Source organism: Nesoenas mayeri (genome assembly GCF_963082525.1).
Source record: "Nesoenas mayeri genome assembly, chromosome: 2".
In the NCBI taxonomy this organism is placed as follows: Eukaryota; Metazoa; Chordata; class Aves; order Columbiformes; family Columbidae; genus Nesoenas; species Nesoenas mayeri.
This window is the reverse complement of record NC_137543.1, coordinates 88,101,931-88,129,697: the sequence shown is the minus strand read 5'-3', so window position 1 is coordinate 88,129,697 and position 27,767 is coordinate 88,101,931. Positions and strand designations below refer to the sequence as shown.

At 38.3% G+C, this 27,767-nt stretch overlaps 1 protein-coding gene across 2 annotated transcripts; it reads left to right on the top strand.

Annotated features, from left to right (window-relative positions):
• The first annotated feature begins 1,479 nt into the window (after positions 1-1,479).
• On the top strand, positions 1,480-25,971 carry KDSR (3-ketodihydrosphingosine reductase). 2 transcript variants are annotated; one of them, XM_080339005.1, is made up of 10 exons: positions 1,480-1,736; positions 9,331-9,420; positions 10,509-10,565; positions 14,387-14,452; positions 14,608-14,703; positions 15,773-15,964; positions 17,739-17,822; positions 20,452-20,535; positions 22,194-22,295; positions 22,626-25,971. In XM_080339005.1, exons 1-10 carry the CDS (start codon positions 1,629-1,631, stop codon positions 22,743-22,745), a joined length of 999 nt encoding a protein of 332 aa, XP_080195131.1. In that variant the 5' UTR covers positions 1,480-1,628; the 3' UTR covers positions 22,746-25,971. The 2 variants fall into 2 exon arrangements, with proteins under 2 accessions (XP_080195131.1, XP_080195132.1); XM_080339006.1 differs by lacking the exon at positions 20,452-20,535.
• The last annotated feature ends 1,796 nt before the right edge of the window (positions 25,972-27,767 follow it).

Genomic DNA, 27,767 nt, shown 5'->3' with positions numbered 1-27,767 from the left:
ACCTTAAAAACTACATAATCCCTGCCCACATCTGTTCCCATTCCCGCCTACTCACTACTTCTAATCTCCTCTCCAATATTATTTTCACACCCTCTTGCCTAAGGGCTTTTTGTTTGTGGTGGTTTTTGTTTTGGTTTTTTTGTTCTTTTGTTTGTTTGGGTTTCCTTAACTATTTGGTACAAGACAATGACTGCGTAATAACTAGTGAGAAAAAGTAATTTGAGAGGTTTTTTTCAGTTACAAATAGTTATACCTTAAATTAGAAAAATACCAAATGCAGACGTTTATGGTAAATAAATATCTAAATATCTAAGTCCAGTGTATGGAATCACTTTATTTGGACTGCTCTGGAAGGGTTGTTTGTTTTAGTCTTTGTTCTACTACTATGCTTTGAAGCTGAAAGCACTCTAACTTTTTTTCATACAAATAACACGAAAAACCTGTAGTTTCGACCAGCAGGGAACAGCATGCTGGAAAAAAAAGAAAAAGGGATTTAGATTTTCAAACAAGGGAGCAGCATTAACTGCAGCCAGCAGAAATCAGTGGAGCTCCACAGCTCGGAAAACAAAGAGTCCTGCAGAATCCACTTCTGTTCTTACTGGAGGCAATGGCCTAAAATAGGCTTTAAAGCCTGCCTGTGATAAAGTCAGTTATTATCTTTCATAAGACGTGTTTTCCACCTCATCAGGCACCAGCTGTTTCCCATCCCCACCATTTTAATCGCGCCAATCGGTAACCTCGGGCAATGCATTTAAAAAGGTTTGTGTACAAACAGGTGCTTAATATTCCAGACATTTTTGGAAACACAGGAGGAAGCCACGATAAGTGCTTAAACAGGGTAGTCTTTTGGGGTTTTTTTCTTCCACTCCAAAAACTGGCGTTTATGGCCCCACGAAAGGCGCACTCAGGGCCAACACTGAGCAGCCAGGCCTCGCCCAGGGGGAGGGGACACCCCCAAGCAGGCCTCTCCCTACGAGCCGCTACCGTCCCGAGGGCTGAGCTCTTCTGGCCAAAGCTTTTCAGTCAAGAAGCTGCTCCAGACCAGCTTTCCCTCCACGCCCAGCACCGGCTGCGGCAGCGTTCCCCTCAGCGTTCCCGCGCCTGCTCCCCTCACCTCACGGAGCCGCAGGCCCGGCCCGGCCCCGCCCTCTCCCTTTCGGCGGGAAGCGGCCGGCCGCCCCACGTGACGGCGCACAAGCCCCGCCCCCCGCGCAAAGACCCCTCCTCCAGAGACGTTTTCTATTCCCCGCCCGCCCTTCGCCTCCGACGACGACCCTGAAAACACCCTCGGGCTCCAATCTCCGAGCTCCGTCCCGCCCCTCCGCCAATCCGCGGGCACCCTCCCTCCCTCGCCGGCCAATCCGAACGCGCAGGCCCGAGCTCGCTTCTCCAGCCAATCAGATCGCGGAGCGGCGGCCGGACTCTCCTCGCTCGCCCCGTACCAGCGTCGTCGCTCGTTCCCTCCCTCCCTCCCTCCCTCCCTCCCGCCGGCTGGCGCGGCGCAGGCGGGCGGCTCCTCCGCTGGGGCTGCGCTCGGCGGTTCCCCCTCCCCGCAGCAGCTGCCGCCTGGCGGGCTACGCCCCGCGCCCCCTGCTCGCCGCTAGCCTTCCGCGAGCGCGGCACGAGCCATGCTGCTCCTGGTGGTCGCCTTCATCGTGTTCTTCGTCCTCCTCCTCTACATGGTGTCACCGCTCATCAGCCCCAAGCCCCTCAAGTTGCCCGGCGCTCATGTCGTGGTGAGTGAGGTGCCCCGAGGAGGGATGGGGGGGGGGGTACACGCGGAGCGAGGAGGAGCTGCCCCCGCGCCGCAGGGAGCGGCCTTCCCCGCGGGGGCGGCGGGGTCTTCCGCGCGGGCCGCCCTCGGCCGTTCTGTCCGTTGGGGGGCAGGGAGGCCGCTCCCGCCGCGGTGGGAGGGAGCGTCCCGTTGCCAGCCGGGCTGCACCCGGGGCTACGGCGGCCGTGGGGGCCCCCGCGGGGAAGGCCCCGCTCTGGGGTGGGGGGGGGCGAGAGGAGGAAGCCTCTCGGTGACAAGAGCGGGGCGGCTCTGGCAGTGGGTCCCTCTGGGCTGGTGCTGAGCGGCACCCGGAGTGGAGCTGCTGGCAAAGGCCCGCGCTGGGGAAGCTCAGCGTCAGGGGTGCCCGCTGGTTTACAGGGAATGTTGGCAGCTGGCCGTGGCACCCCAAGCTACCAAAACAAGGGAGCCGCAGGTCCGAGCGATAAGGAAATGACCTGTGCTGATGACTCTGACAACGGCTCTCTATTTCGGTTGGCTTAAGGCGATCTTCTGAGTCACCAGAAACTCAAACCATCTTCGGTGTTCGTGTTGACTTTTTGAGACATTCCTTTTGTACTCTCGAAGTTACCGGTTGCCTTGAGTTTTGTTTTCTTTCAGCACCTCCCAATGTATTTAACTGCTGTGTATGCTCACACAAAAAAAAGGCAAAATCTATGGTTTCCGTGGTCTAAAAACCGAGAGGCAAGGAAATGGGCAGACTGATACAAAGGAAGTTGTCAAGTGATGCTCATGCACCTTTTAGTCTTAAGGTACACAGATATCGATGTCCACAAGCAGTATTTTGTCTGTCTGTAGCTGAGATCGTAGAAGGAAGTCTTTAGAAGAAAAATCTTCAGAAGAACGTACGGTTGAAACAGTTCATGAATAGTACACCGCTAGAAGTTACATGGGTGTGTGGCTTGGTGAGGGGAAGGGAAACAATACTCAGGTGCATTCAGGTGGATCACAGAGCCGTGAGTTTAGATGCATGAGAGCAAATTAGTTAAGCAGTTGAAAGAACTGGGGTCCAATAATCAGCTCTCTTAACTTAGCTTTAAATCCCTAACCAATGCTCTGTGTAGTGAAGCTGTAGTTTACTCTTTGGTTAAATTTGCTTTTAAGGAGTGAGTAGGACATTCAGGTGCTTTTATTAGGGTGGGAATTAGGGGTAATCTAGAAGTTAGACCTTTTAGGTGCAAGTGAATTTACAGGGGTAATCTAGAAGTTAGACCTTTTAGGTGCAAGTGAATTTACAGGGGTAATCTAGAAGTTAGACCTTTTAGGTGCAAGTGAATTTACAGGGGTAATCTAGAAGTTAGACCTTTTAGGTGCAAGTGAATTTACAGTTACTCTTTAAGTTTGGGTTTTTTTCTTATTTTGGTGGGTTTTTTGTTTTTGTTTTTTTTCCTTTTTTTTTTTTTTTTTTTTTTTAGCTCTGTATGATGCCTTTTTTGGGTTTTTTTTGGAGGGGTTTAATTGTTATTTTTGGAGCTCCTTTTTGGAGGATGGAGCTGTCCCCAGAATAATTTAGACCTGTTCAAGTTGCAACAGTATTCCCAGGTCACTTTATGCAATAGGTGTTGCTTGGATGCTGTAACTGGCTTTACAGCATCATATACTGTGTTAGGTGTGTTCTAGCTTGCATTAAGGTTCTTTGGTTGTGGCTCTACCCACAGAAGTAATGCTTGCTTTTACACAGTATCGAGGGCTTCTTCCGTAACAAAGTTGAACCAGACTTTCGATAACTTTTGTGCAGAAATATAACAACAAGCAATTAAAAGTTTAATGGATTTTATTCCAAAATTTTGCTATTTGTTTTTTGTATATATCTTGATTATCCCAAGTTTTTTCTTTCCCCTTCCCCGTGATTAAACTCTAAAAGCTGCTGTGCTGGTTCTTCTAATCAAAATGGTTAATTTTTAAAAGTTCACATAGAAAGTTATGGGAATATTCTTGTTAGATAAACTTCCCTAAAACCAATGCAGCTAATTATATTAGCACTCTAAGCTCAATTTGATACAAGCGGAAGTCTCAAAAACCATATTCCTGCAAGTGTTATAAAACTACAAGTCTAGCTACAGATGTAACTATATAAATAGATTGATGGAGGAAGATGTTGTGGGTATATTTAACTTGATGATACAAATCAAAATATGCAGGTAAACAGTTTCATTGGTGTCACCACTGGCAGAACTATTTGTTTTATTTTGACTTTAGTTATGCTTTTAAAGTATTCATATGAACTAATGAGAGATTGTTTCAGAGTTCACTAGCTCCTAGGTTTGTAGATGCTGTTAGTAACTCTGGACAGGTGTACATTTGGATACCAAATTTTCAAATGTAGTGCATAAGGAAAAATGTTGGATGATGGTACTGTAAATAAAAAAAAATTTGTTCAGGGAGGCTTTCCACATTGTGTGTGTGGAGTTAATTCCTACATCGTATACTGGGACTAAGTATTATCTGCTACTGAAATGACTGAGACACTTCATGAAAATATTTAAGGACTTCTTTGAAGTCTTGTCACTGAAAAAAAATATCAAAAAACCCCACATCAAAATTGTTATCAAAGTCATTTGCATGTTTAAATTCTTTTTGGGTTATGATAATTCAGATAAGACTGTAGATTAACATTTGCTAATATTTGCCAGGCCTCAGTTAAACTCAATCTTGAAATGAAGAATAAAAGAATAAAGGAGTAGAGAACTGGGAATTTCATTTATAGCTGGTTAAGCCCTCTCAAGAGGGCAAGTGATTACCATTGCACTGTAAATATAATTATTCAAGATATACTTGAAGAAATTGTTTGTCTGAAGCAGAAAAGGTCAGTCTTATCCAGGAACTCTTTATTTCTGGGGGCTTGTCAAAAGTATCATGAAATACATATCTGTTATGTTTCTGAAGGTAGGCCATTGCCAACTTCAGATGCCAGTCACTGAATTTTCAACTTAAGCCAGTATTCTTTTCAGTATTAATCCTTCATAAAAAGTATTTCTCTTCACTCTTAATGGTTACAATTTATTGATGCTTGAGTTATGGCTACGTAACTGACTCTGGCTGCCTTTTGGGATAGAAGTTTGAAGCAGAAAGTTTGTGGGTTTTGTTGGGTTTTTTTGTGTTGGTTTTTTTTTTTTTTTTTTTTTTTTTTTTCCCTTTCTGTCCTCTCCCAGAGTCATTTGTGTGATGGAAGTGCTTGCTGTGTTTGGTGAGGCATGCTTTCTGGAGGAATCATGATCAGAGGAGTCTATTAGGGAAGAATAGAACTGTTACTCAGAGTGAGAGTCTACAGAACTCCAAATGACTAATGGTTTAAACTTGTGGGTTTTTTTTCCCCCCATTCTGGTGCTCACCAGGGTCACCAAAATACACACCAGATAAAAATGACTGCTATAGAATGGCTCAAGCATCAGGTTGAGCTTACTTAAAACAAAATGGTTTTAGGTGTTTAATACTACTTGCCTTGTTTCTAGCAAAACTAGGAAAATGTTCTCAAATAAAGGGTGTAAAAATTCTTTTTATCCTGTAAAGCTGATATTTCTTGTGCTGAACTTCTCCATGTATTGCAATCTGGAAGACTATTTTGTGCATCTTTTATTTTACCATTGGCTTTAACTTTCTCTTTGGGTCTCAAGCTGTGTGCTAGCACACATCACCTATTTTGTGAGAACAAGCTACTATTTTGGTAGCTGATTGCAATGGTAGGCAGGAAAATGTAATAGGATAAGGCAGTCCTTCATCACTGCTTCATGTGCATCATGCTCATTTGCATCCCTTTTTCAGGGATTTACACCTGCCCTACACACATCCTCTCTGCTCTTTCTTTCCATTGCTCTACAAAGGTGCTTTGCTTGATGGAACAGAATGCAACAAAAACTTGTTAGGGCAAAAAGCAGCCTTCTGTGCATTTAATGAGTGATGTTGTTGAAATGTCAATGCTAACCTTCCCCTCCTTGTTTCAGCCTTAACCTCTCTAGTACAAAGTTGAAATTTCTGCAAAAAAAAACCCCTGATATCTCAGTGATACGAATGCAGTTTGTGGACTAACAATGTCGGGAAATGTAAAGATGTTCCCTGCTTGGGACTATCTCACATTCAGATTGGAAAAAGGCCTTTTGCCCACATCCACATGGGTAAGGGTCATCTCTGGTCTAGAAGTAGTTCTACCCCTTCTGTGCAGAGCTCAACTTGATAACTGCAGTCAACTTTAAGGACAGCCAATCTTTGTCTCAGCATTGTAGCTCTTATGTTGGGAGTGATACGATCTGTGGTTTGGATGCATTTGAGTGGTTCAGCAAGAGGTTGTTTTGAGTCTTGTGAGGCATGCTAACCACTTAAGGGTAGGTTACAGGGATGTTCTGTTTCACTGTAATGAAATACCTTCTGTCAGAGCATTGTCTAAAAGCATGAAACCAGCTTGTATCCAGTGCTAAGTGAAAGTTAGTAAGCTCTGGACATACTGTATCAATCAAGTCTTGTTTTTCATCATTCCCTGGTGACAGTTCTGTTGATTTGGAGTTGGACTGTCTCATCAATTGAATTTCCAGTATCTCCATTTTGAAAGTGAAACACAGCAATTCCCTGTACCTTGCCCAAACTTTTGCATTTATCAAGGGAGAAATAAACCCTATGATACGTAGAAGCTGAACTCTGTTATCAAAGATCATAGCTTGAGAAGTTGGAGCTAGACCTTTTTTGGAATAGCTGTTTTGGTGCCTGTTCTCAAACACAGAAACAGCTAAATAACACTCCTCAAGGGCTGCCGGTATTGCATTCTGAACATCTGAATTACTGCTAGGATTCAATTGTCCCTTTCTGTCAAGAAATTAGTCTGCTTTGAGTTGCTGTGACCAGATTTTAAGTTTCGCTACCTTGTCTGAGGCTGGGTTACAGTGACATTTAAAAATAGGATCAGTGGCAATTCAGATGTCTCAAACGAATGAAATGCAGTAGCACTGTAAAACTATTGGCCACAAGGGTAAGTAACTGTAATAATGTCTTGTTTAGTGAAGTAGATGCGTGCTCTGCCTTTGATTCTGGGCATCAGTGTTAGTTACTTATCTACCTAACAGACTTCATTGATTTGCTTAGGCTAATTTCATTAGCACAAAATTTTTAATGGTGTTAAGTTTGTGGTGTTTTTTTTTTTCTTGCTACGTTCTGGTTACATTCATGGTGAAGGTTCCCAAAATATGTGTATATTAGTAACAATCTCCCACATTCCAGAAGCAGCCTCCCACCTAAATGCTAAAGTTCCCAGCTAATTGATATTGCCTTTTGTCACTGATGTGACATGAGCCCTATACAGTGCTCTCAGGTGTGACTGTGAATAAATTTTTTACTTTTTCTGTTTCTTGCATGACTTCAGACCTTGTCTTTCTAAAAGTAATGTTAGTGTTGTCTGACAAACCTGAGGCTTGGTCCCAGTACTTTCACCTTCAAAGAATTCCTCAAGCACTGGTGTATTTGGCCTGTTCATGATACTCAGCAGTTTATGCAGGTAATAAATGTCTGTCTCAGTGTTATGCCAAAAATTGGAATTGGAGCGGTCTTTCCTGCATACCAGTTAGTCCATGTGCTGGTGTACCTGCTGCTGTGGAACATCTGTAGAAGCAATTAGAGTGCTATGGAGCTGATATCTGCCTTGATGTATCAAACTGAATCCTTTTCAGACATGTGTTGAAATCTTGCAAGCTATTTTGGAAATACACTAAAATTCTTAACTTCTTTCCACCATGAAGCACTAAATTAATTCTAGGGTTCTGTTGAAGTCCCAAATAATGAACTAACACTCATGCTCTCATGGCCTTCATTTACTTTGAAAACAGTCATCCTTGGTTCAGAACACTACAGACCAGGTTTCACATTTCCAGAACAGGGCATGCATCTTGGAGTTATCCTCAAAGGCTAGTGTAGTGTGAAGCCAGTCTTGCAGAGAGAGTCTGTTAGAAGGTAATCTGAAGCAGCTATCTCTAGTAATAGAGGAAGCCTAAAGAACTGAAGTTAGTCTTTGTGAATGTTACACCCAGTCTTCACCCATTTGTGACTGCAGATGAACCAGTCAGAAACCATGGACCATGTTGTAAAACTTTGTTTGCTGGGATTATTTGACTCACACTAAGCTATTTTTGAGAGGCGGTGATAAAATACTCATGAAATAAGAGTTTAGTGACTCATGAGAATGTACTTATAACTCTTCTGACTTTAATGCCTCCAGGAGTGGAAAGAATTTTAAGGATAATGCATCTCTGCAAATGCAACTCTGAGGCATTGGCAGATGAAGAGAGTGTGTAGTTAGATTGGGGATCTTTGATGTTTCACTAATTAGCTCAATGCCTCCATTTTCTCATACTTAAAATGGAGGTGATTCCTTACTCTCTCTGCAGTCTTTTAAAAGGTTTTGATAAAGAACAAAAAATGTTGATTTGCAGAGGAATCTGAATCACATTTTCCAATTATGATGAAATTTGTATTTCAGAACTGTTTTCATCAACAGATTTTTATTTTTTTATTTTTTTTTTTTTTACAATAAATGCTTCTAGGCATTTTGTTCCTGTATTTTCCCAATTATAGCCCTTTAATATGCTGTTAAAAGAAAATTCATATAATTTGGGTATGTAAGGAAGCTACTGGTGTTTAAGGACCAAAGCCCATGCAGGCTGAGACTTGGCTTAAATGAACAAGTTGTCTAAAGACAGTGTCAGACAGGCAGACACTTCTATTTCAGTTAGAGATGTCAGAATTGCCATCCACATCTTGTTCAACACGGAGTTCGTAAGTAGGTTTATTGAGGGTAGTGAGAGAGATGCTGAGACAACTTTAACTTGCATGTCAGTATTATTTGGCAGTGTATGCCAACATATGATGCAGGGCTGTAGACACCACCCTGCATTTGTCTATAGACCAATTATTAATTTTCAGTTAGCCTGTAAGACTATTCAGTGTTACAGTTTAGAGGAAGAATGGTAGTTCAGGTGCTGGCATCCCCACAAAACTGGACTTGCACAGACTGTTCAAGGTCCAGACTGGGAGACTGAGAAATACTCTACAGTGGGCCAACTGTTGAATTTTTTTTTTTTAATAATAATGTATTTTCCATTTATGTGATGATACCTTCAGCAGGCAATATACAGTTGTTAATTTTATGAATAATTTCTGCTGCAACTTGGTATGGAGAGGCAGTATGTAATTGCATTATTATGGCTGAGATTAATAGTGATTTCAAATTTTTAACTACTTCTGCTTTTAGAAATAACATACAGAACTTAATCAAAAGCATGTGAGAGCCTGTGTGGGAGTGGGTCTAAGTGTGCCTGATGTGAGAAATGAGAAAAAAATACAACTGAGGTAGAAACAAATGCTCATCGATCTATCCAGATCTTATTTTTCATTCGTAATCAATAAGTAAACTAGCTTTAGTTTGTATTCTGTATTCACACCTGATCGGATGATATTTTAATCTCGGTATATTTTTAAATTTTTCCTTTTTTTTTGTCTTATCGTATGGGAGAAGGGATGAAGATAGTGGACTTACTCTGCCATTTTCAAATAACTTTTAGGTAACTGGAGGCTCCAGTGGAATTGGAAAATGTATTGCTATTGAATGTTATAAGCAAGGTGCTTTTATAACACTGATTGCAAGGGATGAGGTAAGTGTACATGTATTTTTACTGGTTAAACTCCGTTCACAAAATCTGTATGGGTGTGGGATAATTTTGAAATTGATAATTATTCATGCTTTCTTCCATATATATTTTAAAAGGATCCTAAGCGTTTCAAATTACTCAAATTTGAATAGGAGAGGTGGCTGCCTTTTTAAGGAGTGTAGGCCAGCATGCAATTTGTGATTAGCTTGCCTTAAAACTCTGCCAGTGTTATGTCTTCTGTTAGTGGCATTCATTATTTTGCTATCTAGATCTGTGCCAGAGAACAAAAGCAGGAAAAACCCTGTGTTTAAAACTATGGTAGTTGTAGTCTTAACTACAGAGACAACTGGGGGATTAAAGAGAATTCTTAAAATTCACAGAATATTTTGGTGTATAATCAGCATTTTATCATGCTTTTACTAATGAAAAACTGTTCATCAAGACCCCTACAGATGAAAAAGTGTAGTCTGTTTTTTTGTTTTTTGTTTTTTAACTAATCAAAATTTAGTTGAAAAGACTCTGTTTTCATAATGGCTTGTTATTGTTCAGGAAATAAAGGCACTTTTTTGGGGGGGGCCTCAGTTCCCAGCTGTCTTTGATAATTTACTTACACTTGAGCACTTGTTTTGCATAACTTTGAATGCAGCCAGAATGAACACTTTTATTGAAAGGAGTATGGCAATTTGAATTTACCAAATCTTAGCTTCATTTTTATGATAATTCTATGACACTGATTGTTCTTCAGAATAGTTTAATGTTACAGAAATATAAAATAGAACCAAAATACAGCAGAAAAAATAATACCTACAGTCTTAGGTGCTCGGTGTAGTTGTATGAAAGAAAAGCCTTAGATCTATTCTAGAAGTTGTTACTGGCTTTAGAAAATGAAGTGAAAAACAGATAAGCAACTTCTGATAGCTTTATGGAGTTTCTGTTTTCATCATATATTTGTAAGTCCTGTAAAGTGTTGTAAGTAGCTGAGGATCTTTTTTGGGGGGGGTTAGGTAATGTATTTAAGCCTTATTGAAACACTGAAGACAAATATTGCTCTCAGAACTGCAATGCTATAACTGTTCTTGTATCCATTTCAGAACAAGCTTTTGCAGACAAAGAAGGAAATAGAAAAGTATTCTGTTAATGACAAGCAGGTAAGATCACTGCTCACAGTGTGGCTGTTGTATGTTTTGTTTAAGATAGTCACTGCAACATAGTTCCGTAGCCCTGACTTTAAAACAAAGCTGTTTGACAAAAATGACTGAGGACTCGGAATTTCAATTAAAATATACCGATCTGCTTACATCCTATGTTCTGAACTCTGCTACATCAGATGTTGCCCAGCTAGTGCATTAGCCTGCTTTTCTTAGAAAAAAGATTGATGTCTTCAGCTGTAGGTACAGTATGCTTTTTTGGATAGCTGCAATTTACTGTCACTCAATAAGCATTTGTATTCTTCAAGATCAAGTGGAAGAACAATTTTTTTTTTCTAATTTTTTGCTTTTTGCAATTCATAAATACAGTAATTGCCTTGGAAATAGATTTAGATACTTGTTTCCAGATTTCGTTCACTACATCTTACTTGTGTTCCTCTTCCTGTCGAAGTACAGTAACATATACACAAGTTAAGTGTGTGTTCTAATCACTGAAGCTGCTTCGGTGAAGAGATAGTGCACGCACACGTAAAGACACCGTTTTAGAACTTGCAAAGGTACTAACTTAAAATAGGTAAACTTGCCATGTTCAAAATATGCAGCTTCAAGATGAAATACTAAAATTTTTTTCAGTGCTAACAATCGAAGAAGGGAAACAATATTGAGACTGTTAACATACTTGTCTTCTCCTTTCTTGCGTACCAGAATTTTTTTGTGACTTCCTTAATTACAAATTACAAGCAATTTTTATTTCTGTGCAAGGGGATTTTAATTGATAAATTGAATATTCTGTTGAAAAGAAACAATGGAAAAAGCTATTTGGAGGCAATAGTGTTAGTACTAGATGATACAAAATTTTCTCAATACCTCCATTTATCAGATAAGATTCTCTCTCTATATTTTTGTCAAATGGCTCAAACTGATTTTTTTTCTCTGCATGCTGCCTTACTCAGAGCAACTTTATTTGAAAAACTAAGCCATCTGAGGTGAGGATAAACTGTATTCTGCCCATAAAATAGTTATGAGGACTTTTTTTTTTCTTTTAGCTGCTCTAGTAGTTTCCCAAGCTTAGCATTAATCCCTTCTTAAACACTGTATCAGGATGTTCTTGTTAAAATCTGTCCAAGCTTGAATAGATGTAGACTTCTTAAACTAATATTACTTGATTCATGTTCATAAAGCGTTTCAGTTGAAGTCTCAGAACTTACCTTTGAGGTTGAGCAAGCTCCAGTGTGGGCTGAACAGGCCTACTTTTGCAGAAGCAGCTTTAGACTTGCAGACAGGTTAGGCTTAGGCAGTGGGAGTGATAGGTAGCTCTCCTGTAGCTATTGTTGGGTTGTAGGCAACGTCACTGCCTGGTCTAAATGCAAATAATATACTGGAAAAAGCAAGGAGACTGGAGCAGAGCTCACACTGGAACAGCAGATCAGAAGCTGGGAAGGTAGCTGAACCAAGAGAAGCTGTATGAAAAGATTGCTGAGAGAGTGTAGAGAAAGATGATGTCTGATATGGATCACTTACACAGAGACTGTTACATTTACTAGATGCTAAACTGAGAGAAAAAGATCCTCTGGAAGAGTTACTTATGTGAGCCTGTGCTGTCACCATTCAGCTCTTGGATATAGACATGAAACCAGGTTACATGGACAACCAGGGTCTGGCATCTACATACATTTTAGTGCCCAGCTTGGCTAATGTTCTTTTAAAGATGTTAGCATGCATTTTATTTAGAGCGCTGACAGTGCAGCCTTTAGGGTATAGGTGTGCAATGGAACAAAATCCTTGCCCCTAAACCTTTTTTTTTTTCAATATTTTTTAAAACTCCTTTTGTAATACAGAATATTCCCAGTTACTTCACTGGGAGTTGAATTGATCTTTTTGTTGTGAAAGCTTTATTAATGACCCAACACCATGCAATATTTGGAACAAAGGTGAGGAACGGGGCTGGGGATATTAGACTTCTGGCAGCATAGTCTGTGTCCTAGGCATGGATCTATAGCATGTGCTTTGGAGTGAAGATAACCAGTATATTGTAGTAGAAGAAAGTATGATAAATAGAGGCAGAGGGGTGAGTTTATAACATGAGAGATTCAGTAAAAGGTATGGTAGTTGTCCACAGTATGAATGACTACTCTATGCAATCTGATATATTAAGCAACTGCTACAATTTTAATACAGAACAGTGATTTTTTTGTTTTTTAACCTCCTCACCGATGTTGCAGAGACATCCAGGTAACAAATCAATGTTGTTTTCATTCAACTGCTATTTTGTTCTCAAACTTATATAAAAGATAAATATTTTCAAAATGTAATAAATATCCTAAGGGATCCAGACCCACCAATAATAACTTGTGCCACAAGTTTATGCTTATGTCCAACTACACACAATGCTGGGAGGCAGGAATAGCCAACCTGCTGTACAGGAATGGCAAGCAGGTTCTGTTTATGCAGCTAAGAGGTGTTGCAGTCTGACCAGTGGCAGAACTGACAAATGACTGGCTGCCAAAGCAGTTAGTTACGCTGTGGTAAGCTTTTTTTTTGTGTGTGTCCACACGCCTTATGAGAAATGGTCATGATGGTACTTGTTACCAACTGGTGATTACTTTTATTTCACCTTGAGCCGAGTTTAAATGAATTGACCAAAGTAACAGAAAGGATAGAAATTGGAACAGGAATACAAGAGTTTCTCCTTTTATTGTGATACGAAATTGCTTCTCATTTCAAGATGATGAATTACCAGATATGCTTTGTAAATAACTGGCCAATCTGGAGTTTGTAGCAATCTTAGAATCTGTAAGTAGCAACCCTAAGACAGTGCCTCCTTTGGGCAGAAGTTGTTTTGAAGGTGCTTCCAAGTGTAGATTCTGAAATCATCTTGCTGAAGGTAATCAGGAACTTTAAAAAAACAGGGCTTAACTTTTAATTGCAACAAAACTCAGGTGTTGCTGTAATATTCTTTTTGCCATCCTGTACTGCCTGCTGCCACCCCTCAGGCCAAAGCCACCTTTCTGTCTCTTTCAAATTAAACCACATAATCTCTGGTTTCCAAACAAGAAGTAAATATGCACGTTACTTCAGTTTTTGCAACTTCAGTTACTTCAGTTTTTGCAACGTTACCGCAACTAATCAGTTTCTCGTAGAAGTTTTATTTTAATTTTATCCTTGACATGTCCCCATTAAAGAGTATCCAACTAAGTTTACTACCATTCTTCAAAGAGAAGGTATTGAAAAAGTGGGTGGTGTGCATTGCCAGTACTAAAGTTATCAGGTTTTTAACACTTCATAAATTTTTGAGATGTTCTTTTTCAGTGCTGATGCAGTTTCAGAGGAACACTCTGCAACTGTGCCTTTCTATGATGTAGCAAAAAAAGTTTTTTCTTAGAGATGAGCCTAAGCCATACAAATGGTTTAACTTGTGTTTAGTGCTGATGAAAGTTAAATGTAGCACTGTAGAATTTTGACTGCCTTAGTGAGAATAGTTTTTAGTAATCTTTAAGTAAGCTGAGTCATAGTGTGTCTTGATACAGTAAATTAGAAAATTATACTTTGCATGAGTAGCTGCTCTGAAGGTCCTGAAGTGTTTATTCATTCTTAATGTAATCTTTAGTATACTAGAATGTTTGTGTGTGAGGGGGAGGAGCTTGAGGGGACAGAGTTTGCTTTCTCCCATTTGGGGGAAGTGCAAATTGTCCTGTGAAGCAGATTTCTTGTTTTTCTGGAAAAGATATTACACTGGATTTTGTTTCATTTTGAAAGGTGCAGAATGAACAGGTACTGGCCTTGCAGTGTTGTAAAAATGTTTTTTCACTTTCCTTTTCTAGGTTGTACTATGTATTTCTGTTGATGTATCTAAAGACTATGAACAGGTGGAGAATGTTCTAAAACAGGTGAGGAAGTAACTGATTCACCTATGTATCCTAAGAAGCTTATCTGCATCATGTCTTTCTAATGGAAATAGTTACTTATAATGACACGGTGCTGTAGGAAGTTGGTGGGTTTTTTCCCCACTAAAGAACATCTTAACCTCTATGCCCTCTTCCAGGCTCAGGAGAAGCTGGGACCAGTTGACATGCTTGTAAACTGTGCAGGAACATCAGTTACAGGAAAATTTGAGGAAATTGAAGTGAATTCTTTTGAAGTAAGTGAGCATACTTTTGTATTTTATGATGATTTCTTATTCAACTGTTCTGACAATTAGATTGCATTCCAGTGTGTTTGCAGACACTGTAGGAATACCTATACATTGATTTGTGATAGCTGTCAAAATTAGAATGTATGTTTAGGTTTGCAAGGATTGCCTCTAATTCTTTATCTAACTATCAGTCTGTTGATTGCTCAGAACAGGGAGTTCTCCCTCTGGGATACAGAGAGTCCTCAAGATGGCAGAAGAGCTTGGCACGTATTTTTATAGTTAAATGCACTGTGAAAGGCACTAAGTTTCACAGAGTCTCATTTGTATTGTTTTGTTTTCTGGTGAAAATTATATATATACACATATATATTAACCTGTTTAAGAAAAAATTTGCTGTTGTCAGTGTTCAACCCTGAGGTGCACAAACTGTTTGCAGAAAGGCAACTTTATGCCCACAGTCCTCAGGCCCCCATCATATACAGGTAACATTGAATAATATGAAAATACTAAATAGGCATAATTCTGTAATAAATTTGAGTCATCCCTTATATTGCTTGTATAAGGCATTCAGTTGTTGTTTAGGTCTTCCAGAGAGTGAAATTAAGGACTTCCTCTTATCCTGCCAAAACTCAAAAGCTCTGAAATGCATAACTGCATAGAATTTTTCCTGTTTCCTGTTTTGGAAAGCTGTTTAAACTTTTATTTCAGTATGTTTTCATACGTGACGCATAAATTGATTGCTTCCTGGACACTGTTTAGGTTACGTTTTTCTGGCAAATACTCTTTTTTTCCTTGAAGGCCATATGGTTCACAATATTATCAGTATCTTGGATGCTATTAAGACTTGTAGATAGACTGGATTCCTTTTGGCTTGAAATGAACTTTTTAGCTATTAAGCAGTTTATGAAGCTGTAGAATAGAAAACAGTTGTTTCTTTTGCCAGCTGATAAAACTACAAATCTAGTGAACTTCATTGGTAAAGCAGACTAAAATATGTAATTTTGATAAATAACACCAAACAGCTGAAGGATTCCAAGTCTGTGGCTGAAATACCTTATTAATGTCATTTATACAGAGATTAATGGCAGTCAATTATCTGGGTAGCGTTTACCCGAGTCGAGCAGTAATCACTACCATGAAGGAACGAAGAATGGGAAGGATTGTGTTTGTATCATCGCAGGCTGGGCAATTAGGCCTATTTGGTTATACAGCGTATTCTCCAACAAAGTTTGCTCTTCGAGGGTTGGCTGAAGCCCTGCAAATGGAGGTATGTGTGCAATAATTTAAGCAATTTTGATTATAAACATTTTTTCTCACTAGCAGGACAGCATATTTTCATTTCAATAGTTTTCTCTTTGTCTTGTGCGGCACTGCTGATACCTGTATGCTATGTTGGCCCTTTTTTTGGCAACAGTACAATCATATTGCTCTGCATGGGATTGCAGAAACTAAGCTGATTTCAGTTGCCTAAGAGGGAATAGATTGAATCTGTTCCTAGAACTGAAGATGACCACATGTGCAGACGTTTTTTTTCTTTCGTTTTTACTAAGAGGACTTGGGTTTTAAGTATTTTGAGTAAAAGTGTTTTTCAAGCCTCTAAGTGCGGAATTATATTGGTGATCCCGCAGATGCATGAGGGGCAGGCCAGTGATTCCAAGCTTGTTTGCGAGGCCGTGGCAAGTGGTCTGTGAACCCTATGAAACAGTAAAACTTGCAAGTTATAATCTGAGGATTGTCCAAAAAAAAAAAAAATTTACAGTGGTTCACCTTCTAAATTTTGGTATATATGAGCTTTTTATAGTGTAATGATCTAAGCTTATGCTTAAGTCAAGGCAAAAAACCAAACACTGTTTTCATTATTCAGTGGAACAAGTTTGGTAAGTACGTTGTAGTAAGGCAGGTAAAACTGATTAGAAAATTACTTCCCATATTATTCTGCTATGAATGTTGTACCTATTTCGTGTCTGTGTTTGGTTCTAGACCCTTGTATAGGCCCTATTGTTACCCTGTTCTCTTCAATGTAGTTGTATGCCTTGATCAGGATAAGAATGAGTTGTAAAACTACCTGTAGTCATTTCTGGCCTGCCAGATAGAACAGTGTGACTGCAGGGTCTTTCTTCAGACTGGTGGCAGGTATTTTGGTGAAGACTGAGTTATTCAAAACTAAAAATAGGATGTTTATGGACCTGTGATGTGATATTTCAGTGTTTTCAATATAGAATATTTCATAATACAAATAAAGTGCTTAGCACTTCACAACACTTGATCTTAGCTCTCTAAATATTTTAATTAAAAGCTTCTTTATTTGTATTGGAGTACAGATTTGCATTGGAGTGGTTTTTGAATAGTAGTGCAGTAAGTGAAGTAATTCTATGGCACATACATACAAATGTAACTAAATGCAATTCTTGACATAACACCTTCCATTTCTCCTCAGGTTTTCTACTTATTTTTTTGTTTCCTTAGATTTTGACCCCTTGCAAGTTTATATCATGGGTTGAAAAGCCTTGTGACATGAGTATACCTCTTAAAGATATCAAATTAGAGTTTTACATTTTTGTTATTTTTCTCTCATATTTGTCCAGCAATGAAAAAATGTTGACATAACAACAAAGAAGCATGCTAATAAGCATTAGTGAAAGCCTTTTTGGCCTTGTGTTTCTTAATGCTCAGTACTGGTGTTTGGCAATGGTTTAGACTTTTTTTTGTAATTGAAATTGGTATAATTATAGAGCTAAACTACTTTCATATCCCTTCAAATAGTTTAAAAAGCAGTAAGATTCATCAAATAATTTACATCAAATGCAAAGTTCTTAGATATTTTTATTAAAACAACACAGGTATCTCTAAGCTCTTTGCTGTTTCGCTTTCTTGTTTGACAAAGCTCTGCGTCTTGTAAGAACTGAGTACGAGGGTGACTAAATGCTAGAAGCAATTTAAATTCATGTTTGCTTTATTTCTTCAGTACTAGAGAAATTAAGCTATGACGGATGTGTGAGAGTTGTCAGTATTAAGATAACACTTAATTGTTTAAAATACAGGTAAAACCTTATAATATCTACGTAACGGTGGCCTATCCTCCAGATACTGACACACCTGGCTTTGCAGAAGAAAGTAAAACAAAGGTAAACAGTTCTTCATTAATACTGTAATGTTTTTAAAGCTTCACTTTGTAGTATGCATTACATTTCAGATTTCTTTCATTTACATAGTACTTTTGAAATCTATGCATATTAAGATTTTTGAGACGTACTTTTAGACATTCCAATTTTATCATCTTAACTAGTCAGAGTTACATAGTCTGTAGGGTAATTTTGTGTATTTTATTTTTCTGGTTTCAAATGAGAAAACTACTTACCTTTATCTGAAACACTGTGAAGTCTTTCTGTACACAATGGAAATATTGTTGTGGAATGGTAAACTGTAAAACCACTATTTGTTTTGATATTAAAGCTTAACAAGCCAAAACCAATATTCCTATTTTGCATCTTGAATTATTTGCAGCTGTTCTGATAGATGTGACAGACCAAAATAAACCTCAGTTCCTTCAGTGAAGTCTGCAAACTAACAATGCTGTATGAATATATGTAATGATACAATTCAGTAGTGGCAGTTGTCTAGTATTAAAGTAGGGAGAAAACTCTTGCATTGTGTTTGTAGTACAAATAACAGTATCACTTTTCAGAAGTGTAATTTAGTCACCACTTGCCATTTGTTCCTGTATATGAAGTATAATTCTAAAAACCACATTCAGGCTCTCTGTTCAGACTAAAGTATCAGGTAACTGGAGAAAAATGTGTCTCTTTTTCATTTGCATACTGTGAACTGGAAAGCTGGTATCTGAGGAGATCAGCCTTTTCAAGATGCCTCATCATTTAGGATAGGAAATTTGGGTTGAATTGCATTTTATCTATTACCCTTTGCATAGGAGTCAGTAGGGATTGTATAACACAATTCTGACTTAATCACATCTTGATATAGATATTCTGTATTAAAGATATACTCCCACACTTCCATATAAAGTGTGAGAATTAGACATCTGCAGATAGTTGTGTAGCTTGCATATTCTCTGGGACTTTTTTCTTTTCTTCATAATAGCCTATTTTGGGGAAATATAGTCACCAGTACAGTGCACTGTTCATCTAAAATTTCTCTTTAAAAGAGACTCAGTGAGATTTATCTTATTTGTCAAAAAGGTGTGGTCTTTTAAGTGAAGACTAATGCTTTGTTTTAGCATACGTGAAGTCTTTGGGTGACTTGGTCCTGTTGTGATAGTGCACCTTAAATCTGCAATATTGCATTGCTTTGACAGATCAGATATTCATTTGTTATTGTTGTGTTTATTTAATATCAGTTTAGAACAGCTGTCCCTCTAGCTTGAATCTCTTTAGGACTGTGCTGTTTTTCTCTGTAATAATTTAATATAGTAAAAAAATGTCAGGAAGTAGGATACAGCTTTCCTGTGTTTAATCATTAAACTTTTTTTTTCCTTTAGTAACTGCTTTACAAATGACAACTGTGTCTTGGGTGCCTGAGTAGCCAGATATCAAGTATTTAATGGCTGATTTCTACCTGCCTTTTTCTTAACTTCATTAACTTTAGCTGTTGCTCCTGAACAGCAGTTAATTTTTTTTCCTGATCTTATACTATTTTTATTACTGTTGGCATCCTTATATCTCTTTCAGATTTGGTTGATACTGGCCTGTAAACTCAAAAGTATATAGGGGTTATGAGATGGAGATCTGATAACATAACCTGTATCGTTGTAGGAAGGCATGTAAAAGGTGTTTGTGTGGGATTTCTGCTGGCAAAGACAGTGATCCCTCTCCATCACCTCCCCTTAAAATACACATACTTGATAAAAAAGAAGTTTTCAGTGAGCCTGGTCAGTGAAATCAGGATTCATAATTCTACGGATATTTGTAAATAGGTCTGTTTCTGTGAAATTTAATTTCTGTAGTATTTTGGATTAATAATGAGAGAAACCTGTAGTTGCTCGGCTATTCCCTAAAAGTGGTTTTAAAAAATATTAATCTCAGAATTTAAGCTAGTCCAAGTATTTGCCTAGCCTTGAATGCTTCAATTAAATTTTGTCAATAAATGTAACTGAATTAGCCAATACAAGTAGTCGACTTATGACCAAGTACTGTTTTCTCCCTAATGTAGAGCTGTTTTTTCTCCATCAACAGAACCATCTATCTTAACGTATTGAACATTTAAATAGTTTGCTGTGCAGTTAGCTCCATCATTGTTTTATTTGTTAAAAGGACATGAATGACAAATGTGCTTCTAAATACTTGGAAGCGTATTTTTGCTGTTTTTTTTTGTAACAAATCAGACTTTTTTTTGTGAAAGGCATTGTGATTGCTAAAATAACTGCCATCATTACTTTCTTCTAGTAAGGTAAAGTGGCATAAAAGCTCTGAAACACGGAGAAATTAAATGCAGTTACAGATTTAGGTGGATACCAGTGTGTGGAGTTTGAGAAATTTTTTAAAAAACCCTACATATTTTATTAGTAATAAACTATTAAGGTGACTACTCCAGGAAAAGCTGGCATTTCCTTTCGTAAATTAGACTATTATTTATGAAGGTGCTTTTTACCTTTAAGTGGATGTTTTAGGTGATAATATGTTACCACTTGCTAACAGTGATGTCATCCATGACAAAAAACCCCAAACCAAAATTTGACCTTCATATTTTTCTCTCCTGTGTGTTGTTAGATAAACTTATATTGATGTTTTTCTGTTAAAGCCCTTAGAGACAAAGCTAATTTCTGAAACCTCATCTGTTTGCCAAGCAGAACAAGTCGCCAGAGTTATAGTCAAAGATGCCATAGTAAGTAAATTAACTTTTTGAAGTATGTTCTTTGTTGGAGAGACTGGGATCGCATGTAATACTTGTTTAAGACTGTAAGACAATGATTAAGTAAAATGGAAAGGCAGTTTACATGAAATAGACCTCTCTACTGGTTAGTTTGAACAGGAAGCATTTTCTTTATTCTTTTTCTGCCATTGTGCCCACAAATGATTTTATACAGTCTCTTGGAGCTAAAAGGTATCTGAACTTGTACGTTAGACAGAACAAACGTATGAATCAGAATGATGCAATGTCTCAAAGGCAGATTATAACTGACTTTACAGCAGTAAACTACTGAATTTTTATGAATCAAATACCATTTGTCAACCTCAAAAGCTTGTTGGACTATCTTATTTTTCTTGAAAATGAGTTCATACAAAATAATTTTACAATAAGTGAAGGCAGTCTAGCCTTTTTGGCTTTTAATGCCTTAATTATGTGATTTATGAGTGATTAAAGTACATAAAATGCTTCTCTTAGTGCTTAAATGTGTATTGCCGTTCTGAGGAATTATTTTTGATGTTTTGTGCTATGGAATGCTTGAATGCTTAATGAAGTACCTCAGAATGGAAGCAAACATGAAATTTCATGTTCATAAAGCACAGTGATTGAATCCTAAAATATGTGATTATTTTTCATTCAGGAACACCACCACCTCCTTTCACTTCTGCCTTCCATAAGTTTAGTCCTGCAGTGCTTTACCAAGTGTTTTCCAGCATAAAGCCTGCTGGAATCAAATGGGAGAAGCCCAAGCCAGAGCTATAGATCTGCAGTTTTCCTGATGAGTAGTCAAAAACCAACCTACCAAACCAATGAAAACAACTTTTTCCTGATGTCTGTCCCGTCCTCTTCTGCCCCCTGAATCGAGTAGAGCAGGGGTGTCAAACTTATTTTCACCAGAGGCCACTTCAGCCTCGCGGTTGCCTTCAAAGGGCCCAGTGCAATTTTAGGAATGTGTAGATGTAGCAGTAGTTATTCCTAAAATTACATTCGGCCCTTTGAAGGCAACCGCGAAGCTGATGTGGCCCACGGTGAATATTAGCTTGACACCCCTGGCGTAGAGGCTGTGTCTTGTGGTTTTGAGGAGGCAAGTTAAAAATCCTTGATGCAGATGAAGGAAGACCTGTTACCTAGCATTTGAAATAACACCCTCATTCCAAATCTCATGTGATAGCAAACTGATTTTAACAAAAGGAAAGCAGTATTATATTCTACAATTACAGTAGTGATTGATGATCTGACAGAGTTAGGGTGTAATTTTGTCTCTGAAATACATTTACAGACAGGAAGACCATCATGCATTTTCTCCAGCAATAAGAGTGCTTCAAAAAGACGTTTAGAACCTTTCTGTCTTGTAAAGAAATCTGCAGTAATTTAGCATGCCTCTCTCTAAAGAGAAGTTACCTTCCTTGTCCATTTTAAGTAAATGCCTTTTGAAATGCTGCTGTGTAGCACAAAGTATTTTTGAATAGTTTTAAAAGTCTTAATTGTGTTAGTTTTTTTACATAAAAAATAGCTGATTGACGTCACTAACAACAAATACGTTCACCAAGAGTAGCAGTTGAAATAAGACACATCATGATTTGTCACAACTGGGTAAATTACTTTTTCATAATTGCTGTTTTCCTTCCATCCAGCAAGGGAACTTTAACAGCTCTGTTGGATCAGATGGTTATATGCTGTCAATATTGACAAGTGGAATGTCACCAGTCACTTCTATTACTGAAGGGCTTCAGCAGGTGAGATTTGGGAAGGCCCTGTAGTTGCAATTTTATAGTTTAAAATACTTTAAAATGTAGAACATTATGCAAACCTTTGTTTTGTTTTCCTCCATCAAATGGCTGTTCATACTGGAGAGACTTGAGTTTAAGAAACTGGAGTAGTATTTTCAAGCTGAAACATGAAGCTGGCAGGAACACAAATTCCTACCTGCTGTTGCATAGTTGTTATGGTTTTCATAAGTTTTTCTTGACATTTACAACATGCCTGCCTAGAAGCTTTTTTATTTCACAAATAAATAATGTTGCAATCCAGCATCTTAAACTGAAAAATTCTCTCTCTCTTTCCAGGTTGTTTGCATGGGCATTTTTCGCATTGTTGGCCTGTTTTACCTGGGAAGTTTTGACAGCATAGTTCGTCGCTGCATGATGCAAAGGGAAAAATCTGAAAGTGCAGATAAAACTGAGTAATCTTTACTTTGAATTGAAGGAAGAGTGTCGGAACAGTCCTGGACAGCTTGCTGCTCAAGTGGGACTCTTTTTTTCTCCTGAAGGATTTAGACTGGAAATACTCGCATATGTGACAGATGAGTCCCCTTAAAAGCTATGAAAGAAAACAGAAGTACAACTCCAGAAGATGCCCAACTATGCAAAAGTGTGAATGAGGATTAGATTTTTTTTTTTTTGGTTATTTGAGTTGGAAAGAATTGAGGGAGCTTGTAAGTGACCTGCAGAACAGAGTGTGGGAGTGGACTAGATGTGGTAATTCTGGACAAATGCTTAAGTTTTCTCACTTTGGTGCTTATGGACAAAATAAGTACCACGGCAGACTGGGCTGAAGTAGAATGAAGTCCCCTGAACAAGTTGGTACTTTTTGCCAACGTTTTGGGACAGATTTAATTTAGAATGTTAACTTTGGCCAGTCTACAGATCCTTCTGTCAATGATGGCTTTCCTTATTCTGTCCAACATGCAACTGTGGAAAACCTTAAGATGGCAGATACATTTGTATGATCCAAGCTTTCTCAGTCTGGGAGTAATTAAAAAGTATGGTTTCATATATGCATACTTTCTAAAGGGAGACGAAGAACCCATTCCCACAGAGAAATGCTGGGAGATGTGACTGGGTCTGTAGCTCTTCTGGCCTTCGAAGTATATTGTGAACAACAACAACAAAGTCAAACCAGTATCATGTGTGTTGATTGACTTTCAGCATTTTAAGTCATTGAAATAATGTACAATTTTTACAGATACTTTGTCTGCCAGTTTTTGCTCTGGAAAGTAGCTTAATGCTACTGATATGAACATTATTTTTCAAAGCTGCAAATGATGAGCCAAACTAGTAGTTGATTATAGAGTCAATTGTAATTAAAATGCCAGGCTCTTACAGTAGCAGGAATGTAGCTGCTTTAGGCAAGGGGGGTTGGAGGAGGAGCAGCGCGTGTCAGAATGGCATTCCACCCAATTTTATCACTACACGCAAGAACTTTCGCATGACAAGAAGTGATTTAAAGTACTCTCCTTCTGTGCCCCGCTTCTAATTTGCTTCATTTACATTATACGAAACAAGGCTGCTCAATAGCTGCTGTAGAATACACAGAATCCAGTGGTCTTAACACTGAAAAAGCTTGATGCATAACAATGATTTTTAAGGGTGCACTATATAAACTGTTTATTTAATGGACCACTATAGTAAGTGCCTTGTGAGCTGGGTTTGTTTTTTTTTTTCCAAATGCTGCATATTTTGTGTTTGTTAGCACTGCTGTGTTTTCAATGTCATATTTTTGATTTTCAGTCCATAATCTGAATCTAAATCTACTTGTAAAACCTGGGCACTTTCACTTCCTTGAGAGTAGTGTTTAACAACAAAGCAGGCAAAATCGATTTTGTTAAAATATTTTCTACATCTATTTAAGAAGTTATTCAATTAAACTGAGATGAAAAATAATAGGTGGTTAACTAGAAAATCTTTAAAGTGTAATTTATTGAGGATATTTATTTGCCATCTCTGAGTTGAGTAGATCACTTTTCAAATTTTGTTCACGTAGGCTAAACTTGCTTGAATACTTGGTTTACAAACATATTTTGGGGGGAGGGTCACATTGGCACTCTCACTTTAAATGGTTAGACTTTGATTAGATTGCAAAATGTCGGTGCATTTTTGACTTCTTCACAAAGCCTGTGTTTTAGGCCCTGCCTCCTAATTTTGTTTAGATACGTGAAGTTGCGCATGCCTATAATCTAATATTAATTTTGAGAATAGAGTTTATTCCTGCATTTTTAAACAGCTGGGCTTCAGTGCAAAGAAATCTAGTGTGCATATGTGTTTTCTGTGCTGCTGACTGTGGATGACATAATGGAACTTTTATCATACATCCATTGTCAATATTGCTGCGTTTCTTAAAGCAACATAACAATGGTATTTGGACCCTATTATCTATGTTAATTCTTGATGCGAATCAAATATTACTTTGACGGCCTGCAAAAGATCCCAAAATGGGTAAATCACTTGTGCTGTAGTTTGAAAGAAATGCTTATGTAGATGACTTGATGTCAACATGAGCTTGAAGGTCAGGACTTAAGATCAGTAAGACTTTAAATACTTGAATTTTTGGATCTTCAACTTAGAACTTTGAAGGGTTTGCATTTAAGAAGCATAATCCAGAAGGTCAGAGCACACACAAGATGGATGCTATGGCAGCTGGGCCTCTTTGAAATATTTCAAGTTGGACATCTTTGGTCACTAATTACTCTTTTTGACTGGAGAGTCCTCTAAATAGTAACTGATACAATTCAGTTCAGGTGTCTATGAAGGAGGAATAAGAATATTGGGTGAAAAATTCTGACCATGATTCGTAGAGACTTCAGTTCACATGTGATTTTGCATAGTGGTTGTATTGGCAGTGAAACTATAGGTTGAACCCCTTGGCAATTCTGGAAATTAGAAGGCAACTTGTTTGAAGGAACAAGTAAAGAATAATATTTTTAAATGTTCTACTTTCTGCTGTTGCAAGTTAATGCGGTTAATTTTAACTGATATATTGTCAAATCATAGTATGTTGTCAACTACAGCAAACTTCAATGTAAATTTTGTTTTCTTAATGCACATTATCTACCAATGTACTTATTTTAAGGTCCAATATTAAGTGAAGGAGATGCCTTGTAAACTTATGGAAAACATTTAGCAGCCAAAAATATGTTTTGCCAGTTTAAATGTTACAAAACCTCTGTGTTGAATTGTTTTAGTATTGTATTAGATCTGTGAAGAACCTCAAATAGGCTTGATTACATTTTGTCAGATTGTCAATAATTTAATCACTTGTGCCATATCAGTCCATGTCTTGTCTCTTGTTTTCTTGATCAATCCTTATGATTCGATGTAGGCTTTGATAGTCTTCTCCATTCCATATACTTCCTAATGACTGTCTGCTTTAAATACAGATCTGTTGTAACTTTACATATAGTTTACTTCACCAAGGTGTTCATGTGCAATTTAAAAAGATTTAATATTTTACTAAGAAAAAAAGATATAGGTAAATAAACTTTTATTTGCTGTGAAAAACTCTAGGCACTTTTAAATGCTAAACATATATAGTGTTATTTGTAAAAAAAAAAAAACTTTGTGCTTATTGCTTCATCATTTTTGTGGCAGAACTGTAAACTAGTTTTCATATTTTATATTTCTCAAAATAAATGGAGAATCAACAAAGCTTGTAACTAAGTTCTCTGAGAGGATGAAGAGCAATGGATTAATTCATTTGCAGGGCTTGGTGTTTTGTTGGGGGGGTGGTGGTGGTTGTTGTGTGTGTGTGTGTGTGTGTGTGTTTTGTTTTCTTAAGTCTGGGATTCATTCAGCAGGATCCTCTGAATTTTGTAGGAGAGCAGAGGGGGCAATATATCCCTCTGTTGTGGTAGCTTAGGGCAGAGGCGTCCAGCAGATGAAAGAGGTAAAGAATTCAACTGAATATTGTCAGCAAACCCAGCATCATCAAACCAAAATGAAAGTGGGATTAAACTGACCCAATCTGCCCTTATTGCAGGAGGTGCTGTGCCAGTATAACTAGTGCTTGTAAACCCTGGTGAGACCAGTGATGCGCATTCTTCCTAGTGGAAAACAATAGAAATAATGGTTACAGTGGCTGTCTTTCTGCACCACCACTGAGCATGCAGCTGTATAGAAAATTACTGTATTATATTTCAGCTCTGTGGTAGGAGGGCTTGAATGGATGGCTAGCGCCAAGATAATAGCAGGGAGGAAAGAGCCCTAAGATACTTCTTCTCAAAGTCAATCCAAAATTGCAAAAGTTCAATCTTTTAGAAAGCCATTCTGTTATCAGAAAGCCAAAACCAAAGATGGATTGAGGAAAGTATATGCTATCTAAAATGTGTTTTAAAGCTGAGGGGCAGATGTTAATCTTGGAGTGTTGGAGAATTAGAAGTTTTTGAATTGAAGAAAGCTGTGTTGCAACTGGAGCTGCTGATTTTTTCCTTTTCAGTAACAGCAGCAGGCTGAAGTAGAGTGCTCTTCATTCCTTCTCCGAATTGGATTCCAGCTGCAAGGCTAAATTATCTGAGAGCTGATGTTTTCTGTATACACAGCCAGTCCCGAGCACACCGAAGGAAAGATAGCTGCGTGTTGGACTGTCACAGCTGGTAGTGAAACCTCATTAAGTCATTTCCTTCCTCCTGTCACTGGGGGGAGACTCTCACAAGAGACAGAGACCTTTAAATGAGGTGTCTGTCGTGCCACACCTCCCATCTTCATTTCCTTTCTTTCAACCTACCCGCACTACATTGGTGAAGAAGAAGACCGTGCTAATCTTGTGCTGGTGGTCTGCAGGGGGGGAAGAAATACTGTTGTTAAGCTTTTGGACTGGAACTCGATGAAGCATTATAGTGCCCAACTGCCTCTGTGGCAGAATGCCACTAAAGCAGTCTGAAGTTTTATTTTTCTGAGTTGAAAACAAGTTTGTTTTCAGCTAGAGGGGAATCCCCATGTTAATTTTAAACCTTGCCAGTTCTAACTATGAAGTTCATTCTGTAGCAGTGCTGCTAGAGCAATGTAAATAAACACAAAGGGTGAAAGCAAAATGTATGTCACTAACTAAATTATGCTACAGAGCACTGAGAATCAACTCCCTTGGCCAAAACAAGGTGTTAAATCTACGAAGATGCCAGCTGTAGATAATCTATATAAAAATAAGTCTGAAACCATATTTTGAGTGTTCTAGGTAACCTGCAGCTGATGGGAATATCCTTTTCCAAGCTAAAAGTGTTTCAAGTAAAGTAGTTAAAATGACGTGTGTCAGCCTTTATTTCAAAGCATTTACTCGAAAAACGCTTTCCCCCCTTTTTACTGTGAGAAATTTTAACAGGTGTAATAAAAGTTTATGGCTCGGAGGTAGATGTTCCTGTTTGTCCAGCAGCCTCTTCCCTTATCCTGCTCCTCCAAGCTGAAGCTGCCTCCTTCGCTCTTCTGCTCTTTCAACTGGGA